The sequence below is a fragment of the Zerene cesonia genome, chromosome Z (genome assembly GCF_012273895.1).
Source record: "Zerene cesonia ecotype Mississippi chromosome Z, Zerene_cesonia_1.1, whole genome shotgun sequence".
NCBI classification, from domain to species: Eukaryota; Metazoa; Arthropoda; class Insecta; order Lepidoptera; family Pieridae; genus Zerene; species Zerene cesonia.
In genome coordinates this window covers 5,426,718-5,445,530 of record NC_052122.1, presented here as the reverse complement: position 1 = coordinate 5,445,530, position 18,813 = coordinate 5,426,718, and the positions used below count along the sequence as shown (strand labels likewise).

General features: G+C 33.2%; 2 protein-coding genes across 7 annotated transcripts; one reads left to right on the top strand and one right to left on the bottom strand.

Moving 5' to 3' along the window:
* Window positions 1-1,281: 1,281 nt before the first annotated feature.
* On the bottom strand, window positions 1,282-8,134 carry LOC119835654 (solute carrier family 35 member F6). 2 transcript variants are annotated; one of them, XM_038360616.1, is made up of 9 exons: window positions 8,043-8,134; window positions 7,753-7,809; window positions 6,609-6,755; window positions 6,171-6,320; window positions 4,886-5,033; window positions 3,755-3,919; window positions 2,651-2,815; window positions 2,324-2,450; window positions 1,282-2,066 (listed from the first exon to the last, which is right to left on the bottom strand). In XM_038360616.1, the coding sequence occupies exons 3-9, from the start codon at window positions 6,753-6,755 to the stop codon at window positions 1,871-1,873; spliced, it is 1,098 nt and encodes a 365-aa protein (XP_038216544.1). In that variant the 5' UTR covers window positions 7,753-7,809; window positions 8,043-8,134; the 3' UTR covers window positions 1,282-1,870. The 2 variants fall into 2 exon arrangements, with proteins under 2 accessions (XP_038216544.1, XP_038216545.1); XM_038360617.1 differs by lacking the exon at window positions 8,043-8,134 and having other exon boundaries at window positions 7,753-8,013.
* Window positions 8,135-10,350: 2,216 nt separating this feature from the next.
* On the top strand, window positions 10,351-18,537 carry LOC119835595. Of its 5 annotated transcripts, XM_038360517.1 has the most exons (6): window positions 10,631-11,169; window positions 11,936-12,062; window positions 12,482-12,724; window positions 12,834-12,989; window positions 13,300-13,425; window positions 13,534-13,557. In XM_038360517.1, exons 2-5 carry the CDS (start codon window positions 11,972-11,974, stop codon window positions 13,383-13,385), a joined length of 576 nt encoding a protein of 191 aa, XP_038216445.1. In that variant the 5' UTR covers window positions 10,631-11,169; window positions 11,936-11,971; the 3' UTR covers window positions 13,386-13,425; window positions 13,534-13,557. The 5 variants fall into 5 exon arrangements, with proteins under 5 accessions (XP_038216442.1, XP_038216443.1, XP_038216441.1 ...); XM_038360514.1 differs by lacking the exons at window positions 10,631-11,169; window positions 13,300-13,425 and adding an exon at window positions 10,351-10,502 and having other exon boundaries at window positions 13,534-18,537; XM_038360515.1 differs by lacking the exon at window positions 13,300-13,425 and having other exon boundaries at window positions 10,614-11,152; window positions 13,534-18,537.
* The last annotated feature ends 276 nt before the right edge of the window (window positions 18,538-18,813 follow it).

The following is an 18,813-nucleotide window of genomic DNA, read 5'->3' as shown; positions in this document are numbered from 1 at the left end:
AGAAGCAGTTCAATAAAATATTACACATAACATAATTTTACTGATTAAAAATCTATTTATTTTCTTGTTAAAGAAAAGTGCACACGCAAGACAGTTAGTAGGTACTAATAACACAAAAAATTAATAATTGTAAACTTAGTTATTCATTAAGTTTCCTGGACATTTAAAATACTTAGGCAAAAGGGAACCAGCTACAAAGTATGATAAAAGTTTATAAAACTTGGATGGATCTAAAAAAGAAGTAAACAACTTATGTAATAATATATTTTTATTAAAAGTTTACATTTGAAAATATCATTTTATCATTTCACTTAATTTATTTTATAATTGATAATTACAAGGTACTACGACGTATACAATAAACGTTCAAAGATAATAATCACAGTTTAAATAAAAATTTTCTACTAGACATTAACATTATATTTGTACATTATTAATATTTACTCACCACTATAATAATTATTATACATAATATAATCAAATAACTGGTCAATAACGTGAGTTTTTAATATAAATATCATCATTGAGTTTAAAAAGTATATATAAAAGATAACATTGAGATTTCAACATAAATATTAAAAAGTACATAATACCTGTTTACAGAAGATCAGATTAATCAAGAGAGTAACAGTTAATATTAAAATATAGTAAAGGAATAATTTGTTGAAAATTTTAACTCACACAATTTATTTAAAACACAAATCTTATTGCCACTTTTTCAGTGTAACATATCAATATACCTAGTTTTACCTTTACATTTATAGCTTAACTAATCGCGAAGGGCGATTGATAATGCTTACAGTATATGTTTATATATTGAGCAAAGAATTCAGAAAGGAATATAGACGGACATTTTACATAAGGCCACCTAATAGAGTTCTATTGAAACTAGGACGATAAATATAATATAAAAAATAATTATATATAAATGAACATCCATGTACTAAAATAAATGCAATGTACACTTTTTTTTCAGTATTAGGTCGCAATCCCACACCCGATCGAGTGGTATTAAATTTTTAGAGTCAAGAGTATCAAATACTGCGTCATTTAGGTGCAGATATATGACATAGGTTTAAAGTATGAATGAATGACCAATAGTGAGACACCACTATCACACTTCTCAAGCAACGGTCACACAGTAAAAAAAAGTCTTATTCCAAATTGCTTACTTCACACTACACCTCTTAAAGCAGTTGGGCCCACTATACGAATTACGAATCTCCATGGGGATGATAAGAACTTGAGAATTGTATCACACCCCCCCCCCCCCCCCCCCCCCCACACTAACAAATTAACTATTAGTTTTAATTAATTTTGTATTTTACATTAAATTTGGTGTTTTACACACACCACACAACAAAAGATGATTATTTTTAGTTATAATTATATATTTACTTATATTATTGATAGAAGTTATATATTAAAGATGAAATTTTATGGTTAATATTAATCAATGAACAAGTGTTTTATATTCTTAAATTTAATAAAATAAAAACAATGAGACAGATAGTTATAAATATCAACAATTTGATTGGTTCGAATAGTATCATTAGAGCCCATTTCACCTTTAGCCGTTGAACACAATCAGATCCATGAACATGTAAAATTTTTATTGTTTTAGTTTGTCTTTAATTGTTTTTAAAACTAATAAATACGTGAATTCGTTGAAGTAAAAAAGAGTTTCATTTAACCCAGTTGGACTTGTAATATGAAATCGGCTCCTGATAGTTGTATGACCGACAGTGTGATAAGAATTCAAACTTCCCTCACTATTAACGGTGACAAGAAATTGGGACAATAGGACCTACCGCGAATCTATACATTTTATTACCCATATTCCAGTAACCGAGAAGTAACGGAGAGCATTTTAGGCTTCTTCAAGGCTATCCGCCTCCGTGTTGACGACCCTCGCTTGGTCGTCTGGTGCTCTTCTGACGAAGCAGCGAGGCAGTATCCCGTTGTACTCGCACATCCCTGCGATGAGGATCGCGAACCCGATGATGTGTTGCCAGTGGAACACTTGCCACTTCACGGCAAGCGACACCACCCAGATCACCAGCGTTCTGAAACAGACATTTAATGTATTTCTCATCGCCCCGGCAAGAAGCCGTGGTACATATATGCCTAGCCTATGTCACTCAGTGAAGTTGCAGCTTTCTAATGGTGAAAGAATTTTTGAAATCGGTCGAGTGGTTTTTGCGTGTAAACGTGACAAACATACAAAAAAACAAAAGTTTTTTCTTTATAATATTAGTGAAGATAATTATATAATTTTACAATCTGTAAATGCCTATGTTTATAAGTGAAAGGATGCAAATACCTGATGGAGTCCAATATCATCCGGTGAGTAGCAGACATCTCCTTAGTCACGCTGATTCCAGCGAAATTGAAGAAAGCTATGGAGACAATCGTGCCCAGCACAGCAAACATCAGTAATGGACTGTTCCCTGAAAATAGTACAAGCTTTGTACAAGATTTGTTATATATATTTTACCTCATTATTTCTTTACGATAAAAATAATACAGAGTCAGATTAGAAGAAAGTATCTGCTTATAGTTATCTTGATATACTCATTATTTCCTTATAGGGCAAACAGAAGGACAGAGACAGAAACAAAAGATAATGCACATTCATAATATTCCTTACCAATTTGTATCAGTCCATCTATAGCGTCTTCCACAGTGCCTCTCGGGTTGTGGCCGAAGTGTGGAGGAGCTGGCACCCAGTAGAATATCACTAGAAGAACAGACAAAACCGAGAATCCGAACACTCCTTCCCAGCCGACGGCTTGTAAGGGAGGTATGTTCAGGCCTGTAAAAGAAAAACACGATTAAGTTTTAATTTCTAAATGTGGTAGTCGAGTACGCTTCGGCACGAATTGGGCCAGCCCGCACCGGGGAAGTACCACACCCCCACAGGAGACCGGCGTGAAATAGCATTCTGCTGTTTCGTTCGGAGAGTGGGGGAGCCGGAGGCCCATATCCTTTTCCTTCCCTTCCCAGTCCTTTCCTTTATTCCTCTCGCCAATCCTTTCTTAAACCCTTCCCAAAAAGTCGGCAATCCATTTGTAGAGGCGTAAGGTCTGTAATGGACCTTATGCTTCTACAAATGTTCATGGGCGGTGGTAGCGTTTACCATGAGACGACCTACCAGCTCCATTGCCGACTGTGACATAAAAAAAAAGTAAATATCTCATTATATTTAAAGGGTGGCATAAATCCCAAATAAAATGCAATAAAAAAAGATTCATTTAAGTGTTTTCTTTGGCTGTGCAACTTATATTAAAGTATCCCTATATCCGGTTAATGTGTTATTTTGCTACATAATCTACATCACTGCTAAGTATCATCAAAATCCATTTAGTGGTTTTCGTGTGAAGGGAAACAAACCTACATATGTCCATCCATCACCATATTAGGATTTATACAAGTCTTATTTAATAGTTACTAACCACTTCATTGTGATTATTTACTAATTTGGAGTTGCTCATATTAAAGTTTGTTTATACACAAGGCAATAATAAATAATTATGATAATAATTAACAATTTAATATTATGTTTAGCTTATTGGTTGAAAATATGCATAACAGATCAATAATTTCTCAGTTCATCTATATAATATAAAACAGTACATACTGTACAACCGTTATTTTCCATTGTACATACTTAAACAGAAAAATTTTAATGAAAAAATTATCTGTAGGTATTACAAATATTTTTATCTATTCCATTGATCCTCTAGAAACTTACCAGAAACATATTTTTCTTCATACACCATTTGACAAGCAGACACCACTTGTGCAACAATAATTAGCAAGTCACCAGTTATCAGACTGTTCCTGCCTTTTGTCTCGCCAGGAGATTGATATAAAGCATCAGTTAGACCCACTATGAGAAGGCCTAATGTTACATAAGCTGTGGAATATAAAAACCAATTGGAATCATCTCAAACAAATTAAAGTTATTTGATTGCAAGAAGCTAAAGTTGAGAAAATTTTGTTAAAATAATTAACTTAATTTTAGTGACAGTTGGCTGGCTACATATTATTATGAGTTTTCAGTGAATCATTCACAATATTTGTTTTAAAATAGTAACAAATGGTTCACTATCCAAGTAATTCTGTAGCCAGTAGTTTAAAACAAAAATGCAGAAAGCTATTGAGGTTAATAATATAAGATTTGCTTGTTTATACTCAAACTAATTTGAACAAGTGTTATCAATGATACAAAGGACAGTGATTAATATATATTCACTTCCACACATAAAAACTTTTATTTGCCAGTACAAATGAGGCATGTTATCATAACATGATATGTTTACAGTTGTACTTTATGTTTTGAATTACTGCTGATTCGGAAATAGGGAGTGCAAACATGTAGCATATTATTAATTAGCATGAAATAACAATTTGATTGTGCAATGTGATGATTAAACAAATTAACCAAGTGTATGTAAACAATTATATTACTTTACAGGGGACAATCTTGCAAAAGTTTAAACTATTATAAATGGAAATAAATGGAGTCATTTGTTTATAAGCAATATTATTAAATCAAAATTTTAAGGAGCATATTGAAATATTAAATATTACATTTTTGGAGACTTTACGGTTAAATTGAGTACAGAAACCAGCAGCACCTTATACTTCTCAAAGAATTAATGGTCACTGTCACAATAAGTTACTACATACTACTCTATTTTCTATGTATCATGCAGCACTGCATATACTCATATTTCTTGATGCTTAGATTTAAGTCCTTAGTGACTTTAAAATTGAGTTAAATAACACCACTTTTTGGAAGCTTTCACTACATTACATAATAAGCCAAGCACAATATTTAGAATAAGGTGTATTTTAGTATAATAAAATAAGGTATTACCTATACCAAGCCATTCACGCCTTATGATATATCTATCTAAGAATGTGGTCGAGAGAACTGCTACAAATATAATTATAGATCCTCTAAACATCTGAAAGCTGCTGGGATATGTCAAGTTGAGACCAATGTACATTATTGATGTCCCAATCTGGAATTTTTTTGAAGAATTCATAAGTTTACCTAATAGAAATAATCCACTTTTAAGTCTTAACTTTATCTCTCAATCACTGGATTGATGACTGAATGCATCTGGTCGGTTTTACATACAAAATTTTACGAGCGTTTTGAGAATGGTTGATTTTAAAGAGTGAGGATCTTTTTCTTTTTGAATTTTCGTTTTATCACCACGTTTCTACTGCATACGCGCCGTCATATTGGAAATTGGCGTCGAGGAGGTGATACATAACTAATAATTTTTTTCCACACTGCCAAATGATAAAAAACTTATAGGAAATATAGTCCTGTTTAATTTTGAAAGTTTTTGTTTACAAATAGTAATTAATCGACTGAGTTTTCTCTATTTTAACTTTAAATAAGGTATATTTACTATATGGCTTTCTGAATTACGTGGCTACCCAGTAAATAGGATTATTATATTTAGAAGTAGGGTATTCATTGATACACATGTTTAACTAATCTTGTGATCAATCACTAAATACCCACTGTATTATGGAAAAGTTTTACCATACCGAAAGAAATAAAAAAAATTGCATGTAATAAGTTAGTCGTACAAGTGAGCATTCAAAAACTACCTTCAAATCTACAAAATCACCGATTTTCAAAATTTTCGGAAAGCTTTCCTTTTTTCCATTGCATGCCGAATTATGTTAATATATTGGCCAATTTAATGTAATAAAAATAACCATGAACAATATTTTTTATGAGCTCGAGGGGTCCATTGTATATTAATAAATTATAATTTATTTTACATTTCTGAGTTGGTATAGCGTAAACTTATGTTTTGTCAGTTGCAATAACTATCTTTTTCCAGAAACATAATAAGTGGTTTCCCTTATTCTTACAAACATTCTGCAACCAGGCTAATTATGATTGATAGTACAACAAAAACATTGCATTACAGCAAGCAGTAAAAATAAAATTAAAATGGTTATTTCATAGTGTCGTTTGATTCTGTTTATAACAAAAGGACAATTCATTAGACAGGACATAAAAATATTATCTGGAAAATAATAAATAGAGAATCATGAAATCTAATACAAAACAATAAAACCAAATTAAAAATTAAGCAATACTTTATACTCTAAAAAAAATTAAAGGTACTTACCAAATCAAACATAGCAGCAGGCATAAGTATAAATGGATTAAAATTTTGACTTCCTTGAGTGAGAGAATGTCCACCAGTATTTCTTGTTTTAAAATAAATCAATTTAAATGTCAGTAAACACAATATTTCTCCAAGGAACATGGCAGATGCCTAAAAAACAAACCTGTTTGAAATGCTTCTCCAGGTGTAATACAAATCTATACTAATATTATATAGCTGAAGAGTTTGTTTGTTTGAATGCACTAATCTGAGGAACTATTGGTCCGATTTGAAAAATTCTTTCCATGTTAGATACCACGGGTGAAGCTGGGGTGGACCGCTAGTTAGGTATATAAATTTAATAATGTATCAGATATACAATTTGCATTGTTTTTCAGTACAATATGAATGAAAATAGCAGAATATATTAAAAAAAAAAACAATCATAAAAAGCACTACCTGTAAAAATGGGTGATTAAACAATCTGTCTTGTCCATCTGAACCTTTGGAATGTATCTGATCAGCCCAATTTGTACTCAAAGTGTTGATGGAACCAGTGATAACCATCATTAGGGCTAAAAACTTCTGATATCCCGTCCAAGCCATCTTAAAATAATATGTGATCATCTTAATATATATAAATCTCGTGTCACAATGTTTGTCCTCAATGGACTCCTAAACCGCTTAACAGATTATAATAAAATTCGCACACCATGTGCAGTTCGATCTAACTTGAGAGATAGGATAGTTTAAATAATTTTAATTACGATAAATGACAACCCGAGCGGAGCCAGGGCGTGCAGCTAGTAGTTCATAAAATTGTCATTTTATTAGCAGTTATAAATATACAGCCAACTTGAAGTTTGCATATATTTTTCATTCTACCAGTTTAATACAAGAAAAATACAATTTTAAATACATTTTTAGCTTATTCATTCAATTCTTCTTAATAGTTGTCACTAAATAAGGTATGAATGCTACAATAGTTATCAATAGGAAAAGGAAATGGGTCTCCGAATATAGTTAAACATATAGTGATATTTATAAAATTCTCTTTTCTACTATAACAAAGTATGTGCGCACAATTACTTAATGTGTAAACTTGGGAATTTGATATTTTAGATCTTGTGTAAATGGCATAATCAGTGAAAACAAAAGCTTTGTTCCTCCATAGATATTAAGACAAGCAAATGATTGCATTGTCAGCTAAACATCAATCTTTATATTGCATATCCAGATAGAAAAGCGCACTAATTTCTGATTATCATTTATGTAATTTAAAAAGTAATATATTTTAGTGTTGACTTGGTGTACCAATGAAAAATAAAAATTCTTAGCTTATACATTTGTCTTTGTTATACAATATATATTAATTATTATGAATAGCGTATAATGTCGACGATTACGTTTAAAAATGCATTGTTTGACAGACTTAATTTCGCGTGTCTAAATATTTTATAAATATGTAAAAATAATAGAAGTTTATTTACATTAATCTCATTGTTACTTCACGTCATTTTTATAATAAAAAGGATTGCTTACCGTCCTCCTTTTCCAATTTTAATAGACGTTATATTAAGTAATAAATAAAAGAACAACCAACCTTCTATTGTTTCCAGCAGCTTTTCTGTAGCGTTATAAATTGATGTTCGACAAGTTCCTACAATTGTAACAATACTATAGAATTGTTTAGACTTCAAAAATTTTAAATCATAAGCGACGTCATCATCATTGCCACTCGTAAAACAGAAAGCTGTAACTATCTAGTTTACTACGGATAACAGAGGGTAGGAACAAACGTGAACTGATTAATTGTATATTTAAATGATTTAAAAAACAAATCGTTAATTATTACTACTATGTTTACGGTTCACTGCCTGTAACTATACTTACTGATTAGCGAACAGCGATTAAGAACTTTGTTAATAACTATTTACTCGCATTGACTAGCAACACTGGCCTACCTTCGGTGCCTATTGCAGATTGACATTTGTCTAATAAAGAAAACCACAGGTTACTAAATATATATGACCACAGTGTAAGTAATACATAAAATTGTGACTTATGACAACACAACCACAGATAACATAATACTTTACTAAATACAAATTAAACGATCGATCACAAAACAAAAATATATGGTATTGATAACGATATAGGATAACTATTGCCACTGTAAAATAAATATCTAGGGATTTATTTGAAGTGCTATTTTAGCTTATTACCATTTTAATTTTCGTCTTTGTGACTATAAGATTTACGTACTCTGAGCATATGACTCAGAAGTCAGAGTCAGAGTACGCTATGGGCTGTGATACTTGCATTTCAACCAACGACTTTATTACAATGATATTTATGATTTCTAGGCGGTATCGTTATTAAGCAACAGATTATATTACAACATTATTGAAGTATCAATAGCGGCTACCACTAATAATAGTAACACAATAAAGGATTAATAACCTTATTAAAGATGTATGTATTTTTTCATTTCTATATATGGTTATGGTTAGGGTTTATCTTCCTATAAATATGTATAACTATTTCATACCTGGTATATACGTATCTGCGGATTACTTTTGTTAAGGCGGGAATTTGGAATCAGTAACGTAATTTATCAATCATTCGTCAATAAATTATTTTACACAGGTTTATCCACGTTTATCACTCACATTTTATCTACAAGATATTATGTCCTCATATTGAAAAATACTTCATTGTTAACATTCATTTGTCAGTACTTTTTAACTTTAACTTATCTAACTTGATTTTAATTTCACCGCTTTCAATATCTACTACAAAAATATACGGGGAGTAATAACTTAACCAAAATCAAATTTTTCGAAAAAGATCTAAAGCAATTACGACGCCGTTATTTTAATTGGAATGTTCTTAACACCTCACTTAAACACTGCAGAACTTTAATTGAACCCAGGTATAATGTTTATAGGAAGGATTGAAACAGCTACTTAAGCTACATCGAGAAGAAGTCGTCCACGTCTAAATTTGATTATTGCAATACTAAAAGCTTTTAATACTTATAATGAAAAGAATGGCAAATTTAAAAACAATGTACTAATATTTATGTTTATCTTTAGATCTGCGCCAAACTGGATGGTCCCATGAACTTGGAATCTATGCAGTGTATCATCCATGTGTGCATCGAATTTTGCTAAACTTAAACTTCTTCCAATGTGCTTGTGAAGCGCTTAGGTTCTTAAACGATGTTGTCATAAAAGGGGACTTTCACATGAGTTTTATTACATTTGGTAATGGGCCTAATAGATTTAACCCTAACAATTACTTTAATAGTTTGAGTTTTACTTTGATTAGTTTTATATGTTCTAGTGGTTGAAATTAAAGTAACAATTTGCTATTTTGATTAATTATTGAACTTGGTTCTTTCTACCGTTTCTTTGTTCGTTCACGAATCCTATGGAATTTAAAGTAGAATTGATGTCCTAGTTCAACCTCTATGAAATATATTTTTAATAAAAAAGATAAATCACTGGTGGCCGAGAGGCTAGGCGTTGCTACGGTTTGGCGAAAATGGCGGGTTCGAATCCCGCCTCGTGATCAATTTTTTTCTGTTCTTTCAAAATTTCTCAAGGAAAGTATTTAATTATTTAAACCAAGAATTTTTGACTGGTCAGTAGTGTTTGAAAACCATAATTGTATACGATAATAATATAGCGACGGCTCGACTAATTCAGCAATTTTTTTTAAAGTTTTAATTAAGGCACGGATGGTTCATATGGAGGGAATAAACGTACCACGTGTGAAGCCGGGGCGGACCGCTAGTTAACAACATAGCAACAATTTTAGACAAAAGTCAACAATTGCATAGTAAAGTAAGCCGTTGAGGGACGAATCTAAACTTATACCTACTTTCCTGTATACTGGACACGACCTTATTGTGGAGATAAGCATAATTTTTGTTTTTGGATCTTCTTCGAGATGTTCTTGGGGACACGAGACGTGAAGGGTAAAAATATTTATTACCCCTTTGTTTGCCTCTTGGGAGAAAATCAATATATCTTATTTAGTTAAATCTAGATATTGTAAAAACTAATAGAGATATGCTAAATATCCATTATCATTGTAATAACCTACAGATTTTAAAATGGACGCTTGAATTTGTTACATAACGTTGCATCAATTGCGTCGATAGCCATCCACCAATGAAAAGATAACGTCCTAGATATCTAGGATCGAAGCTCTGGTGCACGCAAGCGTTGTAACGTCCAGGCACATCCTAGGTCTATTGAGTTGATTTATGAGCTATATTGCGCCCATCATTTGCATTCGTGAAGCTGCAGGCTACACTCGTGCATCTTGACCTCTGGAGTTCAGGTAAGCAAATTGTTTCATTAGGGCATTCTAAGGAAAGATACGGTTAATTCAAACGATTTAAATGCTGTAGTCAAATTCGCGAGTGTTTTTTACTAAATTAATTTTGAAATTTAGGTGAAGTTGTACTTCAAGGTCGTTATATAATATCAGTATATATAATAGGCTTATTGTTCGGTGTTCATTTCTTAAGTGTTTTGTGGTGGTAGTGAGTGCCGTGAACAGTGTCGTTTTATGGTATTATACATTTTTGAGAATTTTTGGTGTTGCATAACAGTTTCGATTATGCCCTGGGGGCTGGGGACGGGCCCGGGGGGTTGGAAGTCAAGTCGAAAGTTTTAGGGTGTTGTTAGAAGTGTATTTTATCGTGTGATATAATTTAGAAGAATATGTGTGTGTGTGTGTGTGTTTTTAAATAAAAGCGATGTCCAAGCTGGTTCAGGAAAATCAATAAATTTGATTCACTTAGGTTTGCGCACCTTACTGCGCAAGTCTAAAATCTAGATTTTGCTGTATCGATTTCGCTTTGGAGAGGCTGGGGGCTACCAGGGTCAAGTCTAGCCTGCCATTTGTGCATTCGCAACTGTTGCGCCGAGTAGCTACATCCTAGCTAATAGATTCTCTTGTGAAATTTATTAGTGGTGTTATTTCTTGTGAGCAATAGTGCAAAGTGAGTTGTTTATAATATCTGTTTAAATGAAACTGTTGTTTGCAGCGTTTTTTAAATTGTGTTAGTGGTGTCTCTGCGTTTATAAACGCTGTGGTGTAATTATCGATATTAATTTTTAAAGATTTTAATTTTTTTCCTGCTTTTTTTTAATTCAACCTCAAAAAAAAAATTTATTTATATTTTATTGTCAACATAGCGATACCGATAACGTTGAGATTTATAACGCTGTGGCCAGCAGAATTCGGGCATATCCCAGGTTGATAAAAGATTTAAATAACGGGGTTACGTAATGGCATTTATTGACTAAAACAAGCGACGCCATTAGCTTTAGTACCTGCGCAGATGGTACGCATGCGCACTAGAAATCTTAGATATCCTAAATATACTTATCTAGAAACAATAGCGACAAAGGCCACAAGCTAAGGTTTTATAAATGATTCAACAAAGACTCGTGCAATGATATTTTTCTACAAAAATCTGTAACGCCATTAATTTTAATACATGCGCATAAAATACGCATGCGCACTAGGCTATCTAGGTATCCTTGATTTAGCTCCATCGATTGGGCGACCATTACACGAGACCGGACATTGTGCAATATGGTGGATGGGGCGGAGAGGGCAGGGGTTAGGAAATTAAGAATCAGTGCAATCAATTAATTATTAATTTCAAATAATTTATATTAAATTATTTGTTTTATATTAAAATATTATAACAAATTATTTGTTAACTGAAAAGTGTGCAACGCACTTAAGTTATATTATAGTTTTCAGATTTCTGAAAGACGAAAGAAGGAGTAAGCATGGCTGTGGCTATGCCAATCCAATTTGACGACGAGCTGGATAAACCGGCTATCAACATAGGCGTGAGAACCTGTCGCCTCAACATGAGGGGTAATTGATCCCTTGTTGCTCTCTCGAAGCTGTATTGTTTGTACAAATTTAGAATTATATAAATTAATCTGTCATAGCTATGCTTTTTTATGAAAAGAATCCAAGCGATTTTATTTTATTCATATATGTACAAAGCAAAGTATAGGCTGATTAAGCAAAAGTGAATTATTATCAATAACAGTTTCTACTGTTGTTTTTTCTACTGTTTCTACTATTTCTTTCTACATTGCGCTTTTAACTTAATTTTTCTTTATTATGTAATTCTCAATTACCTTACAAAAAAAGGGACACTGAAAATGTGAAAAGTAAGAAGGTTATATAAACATGCAAAGCGATTAATATTTATTATAATGTGTTACGATGATAAAATTTTACTCAATTTAGAATTAAATTTTTAAAAGGCCTCTTTTCATTCAAAGGTTTGCCCATGTCTACGACTATGGAAGAAGCCTTCGCAGTGAAGGAGGTTTTCTCTGTTTTCGGTAAGATGGAAGTTGAGAGCATCTGCAACGGTTACGCTTCGCTGCTCTTTGAGACTCCTCAAGGAGCTCTGAGGGCGATGTGCGCTTCCGGTCGCGTATGCTACAAAGGCTATTATCTCACCGTCAGCGAACAAGACATCCCCAATAAAAACTTCGAATACATGAAAAACTCTAACGATGGTGAGTTTTATATGGCCACGCTTGAAGCTCAAAAATGAAATCTTATTATCGTTAGGAAATTTGAAACTTCATCTTGTTATGAAATGGTAAACCAATTTAAATTTTTCAGACCTTACGGTTGACCCAACCTACGTGAAATTCGATGGGAATGTGCTTCACCAGTTTTTGAGCCTCAGGAATACCATCTGTTTCGCCAATAAGGATGTCATGGCATTCCCTCAGATTGCGGTTGATCTCGAAAATGTTATGCGGATGGGCTGGCCAGGTTATTTAATCTCAATATGTATAAATAAATGTAAACCCTCTGTGTCTCAAATATTTCAACCAACCTGAGGTTGTATTGATTTTGCATGTTGAAAAATACCTCAGTTGCTTAATGCCTATTATTAGTCCGTTTCTTACGAAGAGATATCTATGACTGACTGGATGTTACTTATGAATTATTTAGCAATATTAATGTTACCATTATATACCTTCTCCTATACTGGCTGTATGTACTGCATGTTTGCTTTAATAAATTATTGTCAAATATGTCTTTGTATTAAATATTTGTAATACATGTACTTTTTTTCTAGGTACCTTTTATTTTGCATTTTTTGACCCTGTCTATTCTGTTATGTGTTTACCAAGTCGTAAAGCTACGTTTCAGGTTTTTGTGTAAAGTATTGATTAGTTTGTTGTCGTGATTAATGTGAAATAAGGTAAGAAATACTAGATTTGTGTTTGTTTTTAATGTAATTATGCTTTAAAATATTATAGTTTAAATATATTGTGCAATTTGTATATTCTATTTTCTTAATTTATTTCAGATGCCCGAGCTATTCTTTATGGTTCCGTAATAATTGGCACTTCCACCGTATCAAGCGACGCCGATTGCTTTGTCTATGTTCCCAAGTTCAATTTAGTCGAAAACGATTTCAGCGTTGGCAGAGCAATGGAAATTTTTGAAGACAGACTGAACATCTTTCTGGACGTGCAAACGCTTGATGACCATATACATCCATCATTTAAATTCTTCCATATTCCAAGTGGTATTTACTGCAGAGTAAACTTCAAGCATTATCTGCACGTTTATACCAGTCGTTTAGAAAAATTTTTGCTGAGTCTGAATGAAAGTTTCGTGCCCGTGGCTCTGGTTCTTAAATATTGGGGTCGTGTACATGGTTTGCTGGGTCGTGATCATATGTCTACCTACGGTCTTATGATTCTTCTCTTATTTTATCTTCAACAACCACCATGCTATATTCCATCGGTCCAATATCTGCAGTCGAAGATGCACGCGGAGACGATCGTTGACAAGTGGAATGTAAATTTCTTGGATAAATTTGAAATGTTGCCGCGGCATACGAAGCCACTCTCGATTCCTGATCTTTTGGGCGGGTTCTTTGCATTCTATTCTACCTTTAATTTCAAGGATTTTGTAGTGTGCCCTTATTTGGGTCAAGCCATCGTGAAAAATGCTTTCAATAACGTTGATAACTTGAGCGACATTTTTGAAAAATACAAAAATAACGTAACTTTTTTTTGCGAACCTCCACTACGCTGTAGCCCGATGGTAATACAAGATACATTTCAACACAATTGTAATCTCACCAGTTTACTATCTTACGAGTACGTCCATGAATTTCAAGGATATTGCAAATTTGCTTTCGAAGCTTACAATGCCGGAAAGAGCAATTTCTTCAAAGAATTTTTGGAAACCATTTTACTGAGAAAGCCACGAATGCCTGAAACGATCAAAATAAAGAAATTCAAATTCAAAGAAGATCTCTACGAAAATTTTGAAAATGATGTCGAAAGTTGGAGATTCATCGTCTGCGAAAATCTTGCTATGTTACTGAAAACTATTTGCAAAATACATTTCATAAAAGTCGTTGAACGCCGTAATAACGCCTGTTCAAAATTTGAGACCGTTTGGATTGGTATTGTAAAGAAGCGAATTTGGGAGAGACCGGCGAACACAACTTATTCCGTAGACTTTTTACTGAAAGAAAGACTTGTGACCGATGCTATTTGCTGCGATTCAAATCTTTCCACATCTTTATCCTTCAACTTAACAATGTGGTATATTACAGGCACTAAGTGCGTTCATAATGATATCTCCTACATACGGGGACCCTATACTGATTTCATAAAATTTGTCAATTTCTTTAAGCAACAAGTTTGCCAATGGCTGTTTGTTTGCACAGGACCACGTTGTTCTGAAGGCTTTTTATCAGTGCTCGCTAAAGTCGATCGTTGAAATATTCATTTATTATATTTGCCGTTGCTCTCTCATTTTCATTTCAATTTTAATAAGTTCAGTGGCATTTTAATTTTTTTGTGGACTGATTTTGTTCTAAAGTTTCATTTTTATTCTTCTTATGGCTCCCAAAGAAACAGAGCAAATGAGCCATCCAGACCACTGTTCTCAGGGTATTATTTTCTTTTCGAAACAGGCTCTTTTTTTCAATCCGAAACAATCAGATTTGCAGCAGAAAAGACTTTGGCTACTGAAGTGCCTGTGAGGGGTTGCATAAACAAATATAGTCAAGGTCAACATTTAAAATTAAAAATCTAAAAATGGTTTATCCGCTACCTGCCCGACTTGTTTTCCAAAGAAATGTGTACACTTCGCCTGTATGGAGCCTATAGAATATGTGAGTCGAGTTGTTTAACTATAGGCCAAGCGGCGACCGTCGTAAAAGGTGAGGATCCAGAACAAGCACAAAATTGGACTTTATGGCCTTTTGTACATTAGACGAATAATAAGCCGACCGACTGGTATGTAACTTTTTTGTAAATTGGATATTAAAGGCAGAATTACCATTTTGTGTCGAACGGTGAGGAGTTTCTATTAGTATTAGTATGATATAAAAAATTAAGTCTGGCACCCCAACTATTGCCACAACCATTTGCCAGATTGCCCTCAAAATATTTATTGCAATTAAAAATTTTCTGTATAAGGTATAAGGCAAAAATAAACGTAAAACAATTTGTTTTAAATAAAAATGGTCTGTCACATCCATTGACCAAAATTCTGTCAGATTACGATTATGACTGATTTACAAAATTGGACAGTTACACCGCCAGACCATTGGTTTATCACTTCTATTTGTCTAATATCCCAAACGTAATAAAGTCTAATTGTGCTTGTACTGGATCCCCACCTTTTTTGACGGTCGCCGCTTGGCCTATTTCTTCTCTTCACTACTGTTGGGCTGCGTAAATTGGAAGTCCTTCATCTTTGCGCTTTCGAATGCATTTTTGTGCGAATGAAGGAATTTTCGTTCTCAAATAAGGGTTGCTTATTTTGTTTACAAGCAACCTTAATTTGTTTACCGTAAAATTAATTTCGGTATAAAATGAATCGGGCAAGCACATCAATACGGACAAGTACTGGTTACTTTACATTTTCTTGTTGTCCATGGCCGACAGCCTCAAAAATTTAGCAAAGGGTAGACAAATCCGAGGAAATTCCAATAGCAACCCTGAGTTAAAAGAAGGCGGTGTCATTCATCATCTCACCACCCTTAGGTATTGGAGAGCGCGTAAATCTATCATTCCTGCGATCCATATCACTCACCCAGAGTACAGGCATCCCTCCCCTCCAGTCATCCATCCATACAGGTTAGTCTCTATTAAAATTAACCGCCATGTTCGGCCAGGGACACTATTTATATCTGGCAACCCAACAGTTGTTAAGAGAAGGTTAGCAACTCGACATTTTCATATTGTATAGGCTCTATACATACGAAAAAAGGGGGATACAATTTTTTGGGAAGCAAGTCGGGCAGGGTTGGGGCGTCCATTAAATGGTTGAGGCATTATTTTGTGTTAAAATACCTAAAAATGCTTCCCATAATTAATTGGTCACCCTTTAAGGGAAAAATGATTTTTAATTTTTTTTTTTAAATCCCTGTGGGGTTACCGTGACATCTTGAAGCGGTTCCAATCCAGTGTGTGAAAAAGCTCAATAGAACTTAAGCTTAGCATTTGCTACACGTACCGCGAGCTGAGCATCTAGCCGTAACCAACTGTGGACAAATCCGTCATCTTCTACATACTAAATTATTTTAATTGGCGTCTGTAGATCGGCAAGCGTCGATCCGAGCCGTAAACTTCGCACCGATCCGAAAACCAACGCATTCAGAGGCAGATTGGTCCGCGGACTTGTCACCAGCGACAAGTTCGGCAGATGGAGACGCCAATGAATGTTAGCCATTGTAGTTTTGCATATGCTGATTAAGGAAAAATACTTCGACAGCAAAACGACGTAATTATTTTCTGTAAGTAAAGAAAACTGTACGCGCAGCCGACATATTATACTACTCCGCTAATACGAGCATTGTGTCTATGAAAAAATTATCATAGACATACATATAAGCGCGAGTTTTGGTGGCAAAGGTCGGTGGGTTGTCAATCAGGGATGTACACGTACGGGTTTTAAGAATTTAGCTAATGGAAAAAAGCGTCGGGGATTTTATTTTACGTATTCAGCGTATACAGAATTATAATTTCAATTGAGCATAGCAACACGCGCGGGACACTTATACAGGGTCATCTGAAGCCATCATTTTCCCATACTGGAATTAGTACTACTTTAAGATCTCACGGTAACCCCCATGATCATATTTATTTATGCAACAGCACGGCACTCAAATATCAAGTTGATTTTCTGATTGCGATCTGACAGAATTTTGGTCAATGGATGTGACAGACCATTTTTATTGAAAATTTTCACGTTTATTTTTGTCTTATACCTTGTATAGAAAATTACCAATTGCGATAAATATTTTGAGGGTCGTTTGGCAAACTGTTGTGGCAAAAATAGGGGTGCCAGACTTAACATTTTATATTCCACTGATAAAAACTCCTCACCGTACAACACAAAGTAATACTTTTTGATGTCAATTATCCAATATACAGCGATTTTCTTTTAAACAAAAGAGACGGTTTCAGACCGCCATTCCAACTTAAAATTTGGTTTTCTCCAAAAAGTTTTTACCATCCTCCGTATTATACTTATATCTATGAATTTTTTGATTAGCTTGAATCCTTACCTTTAAATCAGTGGCAAGCAGGTCCGGCCGGCAAGATTCCGGATCCTGTCTTAGATTTAAGTTATTATTATATACGTAGATGTTATATTCCATAATTTATTATTAGCTTATGTGTTTATTAATAAAACCATCGTCATTTGTGCTCTAAGCTATTGGCCTAAATTTTCAAATTCATTCTTCGTGTTTACTTTTTTTAATTTAATTCTAGCTTTCACATCATTATTGTTTTTTTATAATAAGCATATAGGTATCTAAGCAAGTATTTGATGTATAACTTTGTAGTATTATTGTAATTTTGTGTCAAAATATTATATTATGTGTCAATTTCGATAGCAGTTAATCATTAATTTATTTATATATAATAAGTTAAGACACAGTAGTTGTAAGTACATTTTTTTCTGTATGTCCAAATTATAATAATAAGTTAGATAGATGTAGGTTGTGTATAAGAATGGATAATTTTATTATTATATTACAGCATTATATTACAACTCTGCAGATAATAAATGGATCCTATATTTATTTAATGAGGAAATATATGTATTTTTAAAAGTTACAGAACATGTAAATTTAATTATTTATTGTATAACATAATATATTTATGACAGTTAAATGAATTATTTTTGTCCCTAATTCAGATGTATTTCGATATGTGTATTTTGATTCTTGTATCTTATAAGTGTAGGTATAAATAGGCTAAGAATGAATGTGGTGTAACGTTTCCGTCTATGTAACTATATACTCTTTTGAAATAAATAAATATTGATGTGCGTATGCGTTCTTATTTGTTAAAAAGATTGTATTCTAATATTGAGAGATGAGATGATTAATCAAATAATATTGGTCTTTGTATTCCCAATTCGTATTTTAATTTCTTATTTCTGATTAAGACTTATATGTAATACATGTACATGAGATTTAATTATATAGAGTACAGTGAAATTAGTTCATATTCTCTTAGGTATAGTTAATTAGTAGTTACCTTGGGTATAAATAACTACTCACTAACTATACCCAAGAGAATAGTGAATATTTTCTCTTGGAAGG

Excerpts from the sequence above, each read along its gene's own strand:
- LOC119835654 (XM_038360616.1), bottom strand. The coding sequence starts at position 6,755 with ATGGCTTGGACGGGATATCAGAAGTTTTTAGCCCTAATGATGGTTATC. Across the intron at positions 5,034-6,170 it reads CTGCTGCTATGTTTGATTTG|ATTGGGACATCAATAATGTA; the intron begins GTAAGTACCTTT and ends AAAAAATTCCAG. Across the intron at positions 2,816-3,754 it reads TGAAGAAAAATATGTTTCTG|GCCTGAACATACCTCCCTTA; the intron begins GTAAGTTTCTAG and ends TTTCTTTTACAG.
- LOC119835595 (XM_038360514.1), top strand. The coding sequence starts at position 11,972 with ATGGCTGTGGCTATGCCAATCCAATTTGACGACGAGCTGGATAAACCG. Across the intron at positions 12,063-12,481 it reads CTGTCGCCTCAACATGAGGG|GTTTGCCCATGTCTACGACT; the intron begins GTAATTGATCCC and ends TTTCATTCAAAG. Across the intron at positions 12,990-13,533 it reads TATGCGGATGGGCTGGCCAG|ATGCCCGAGCTATTCTTTAT; the intron begins GTTATTTAATCT and ends AATTTATTTCAG.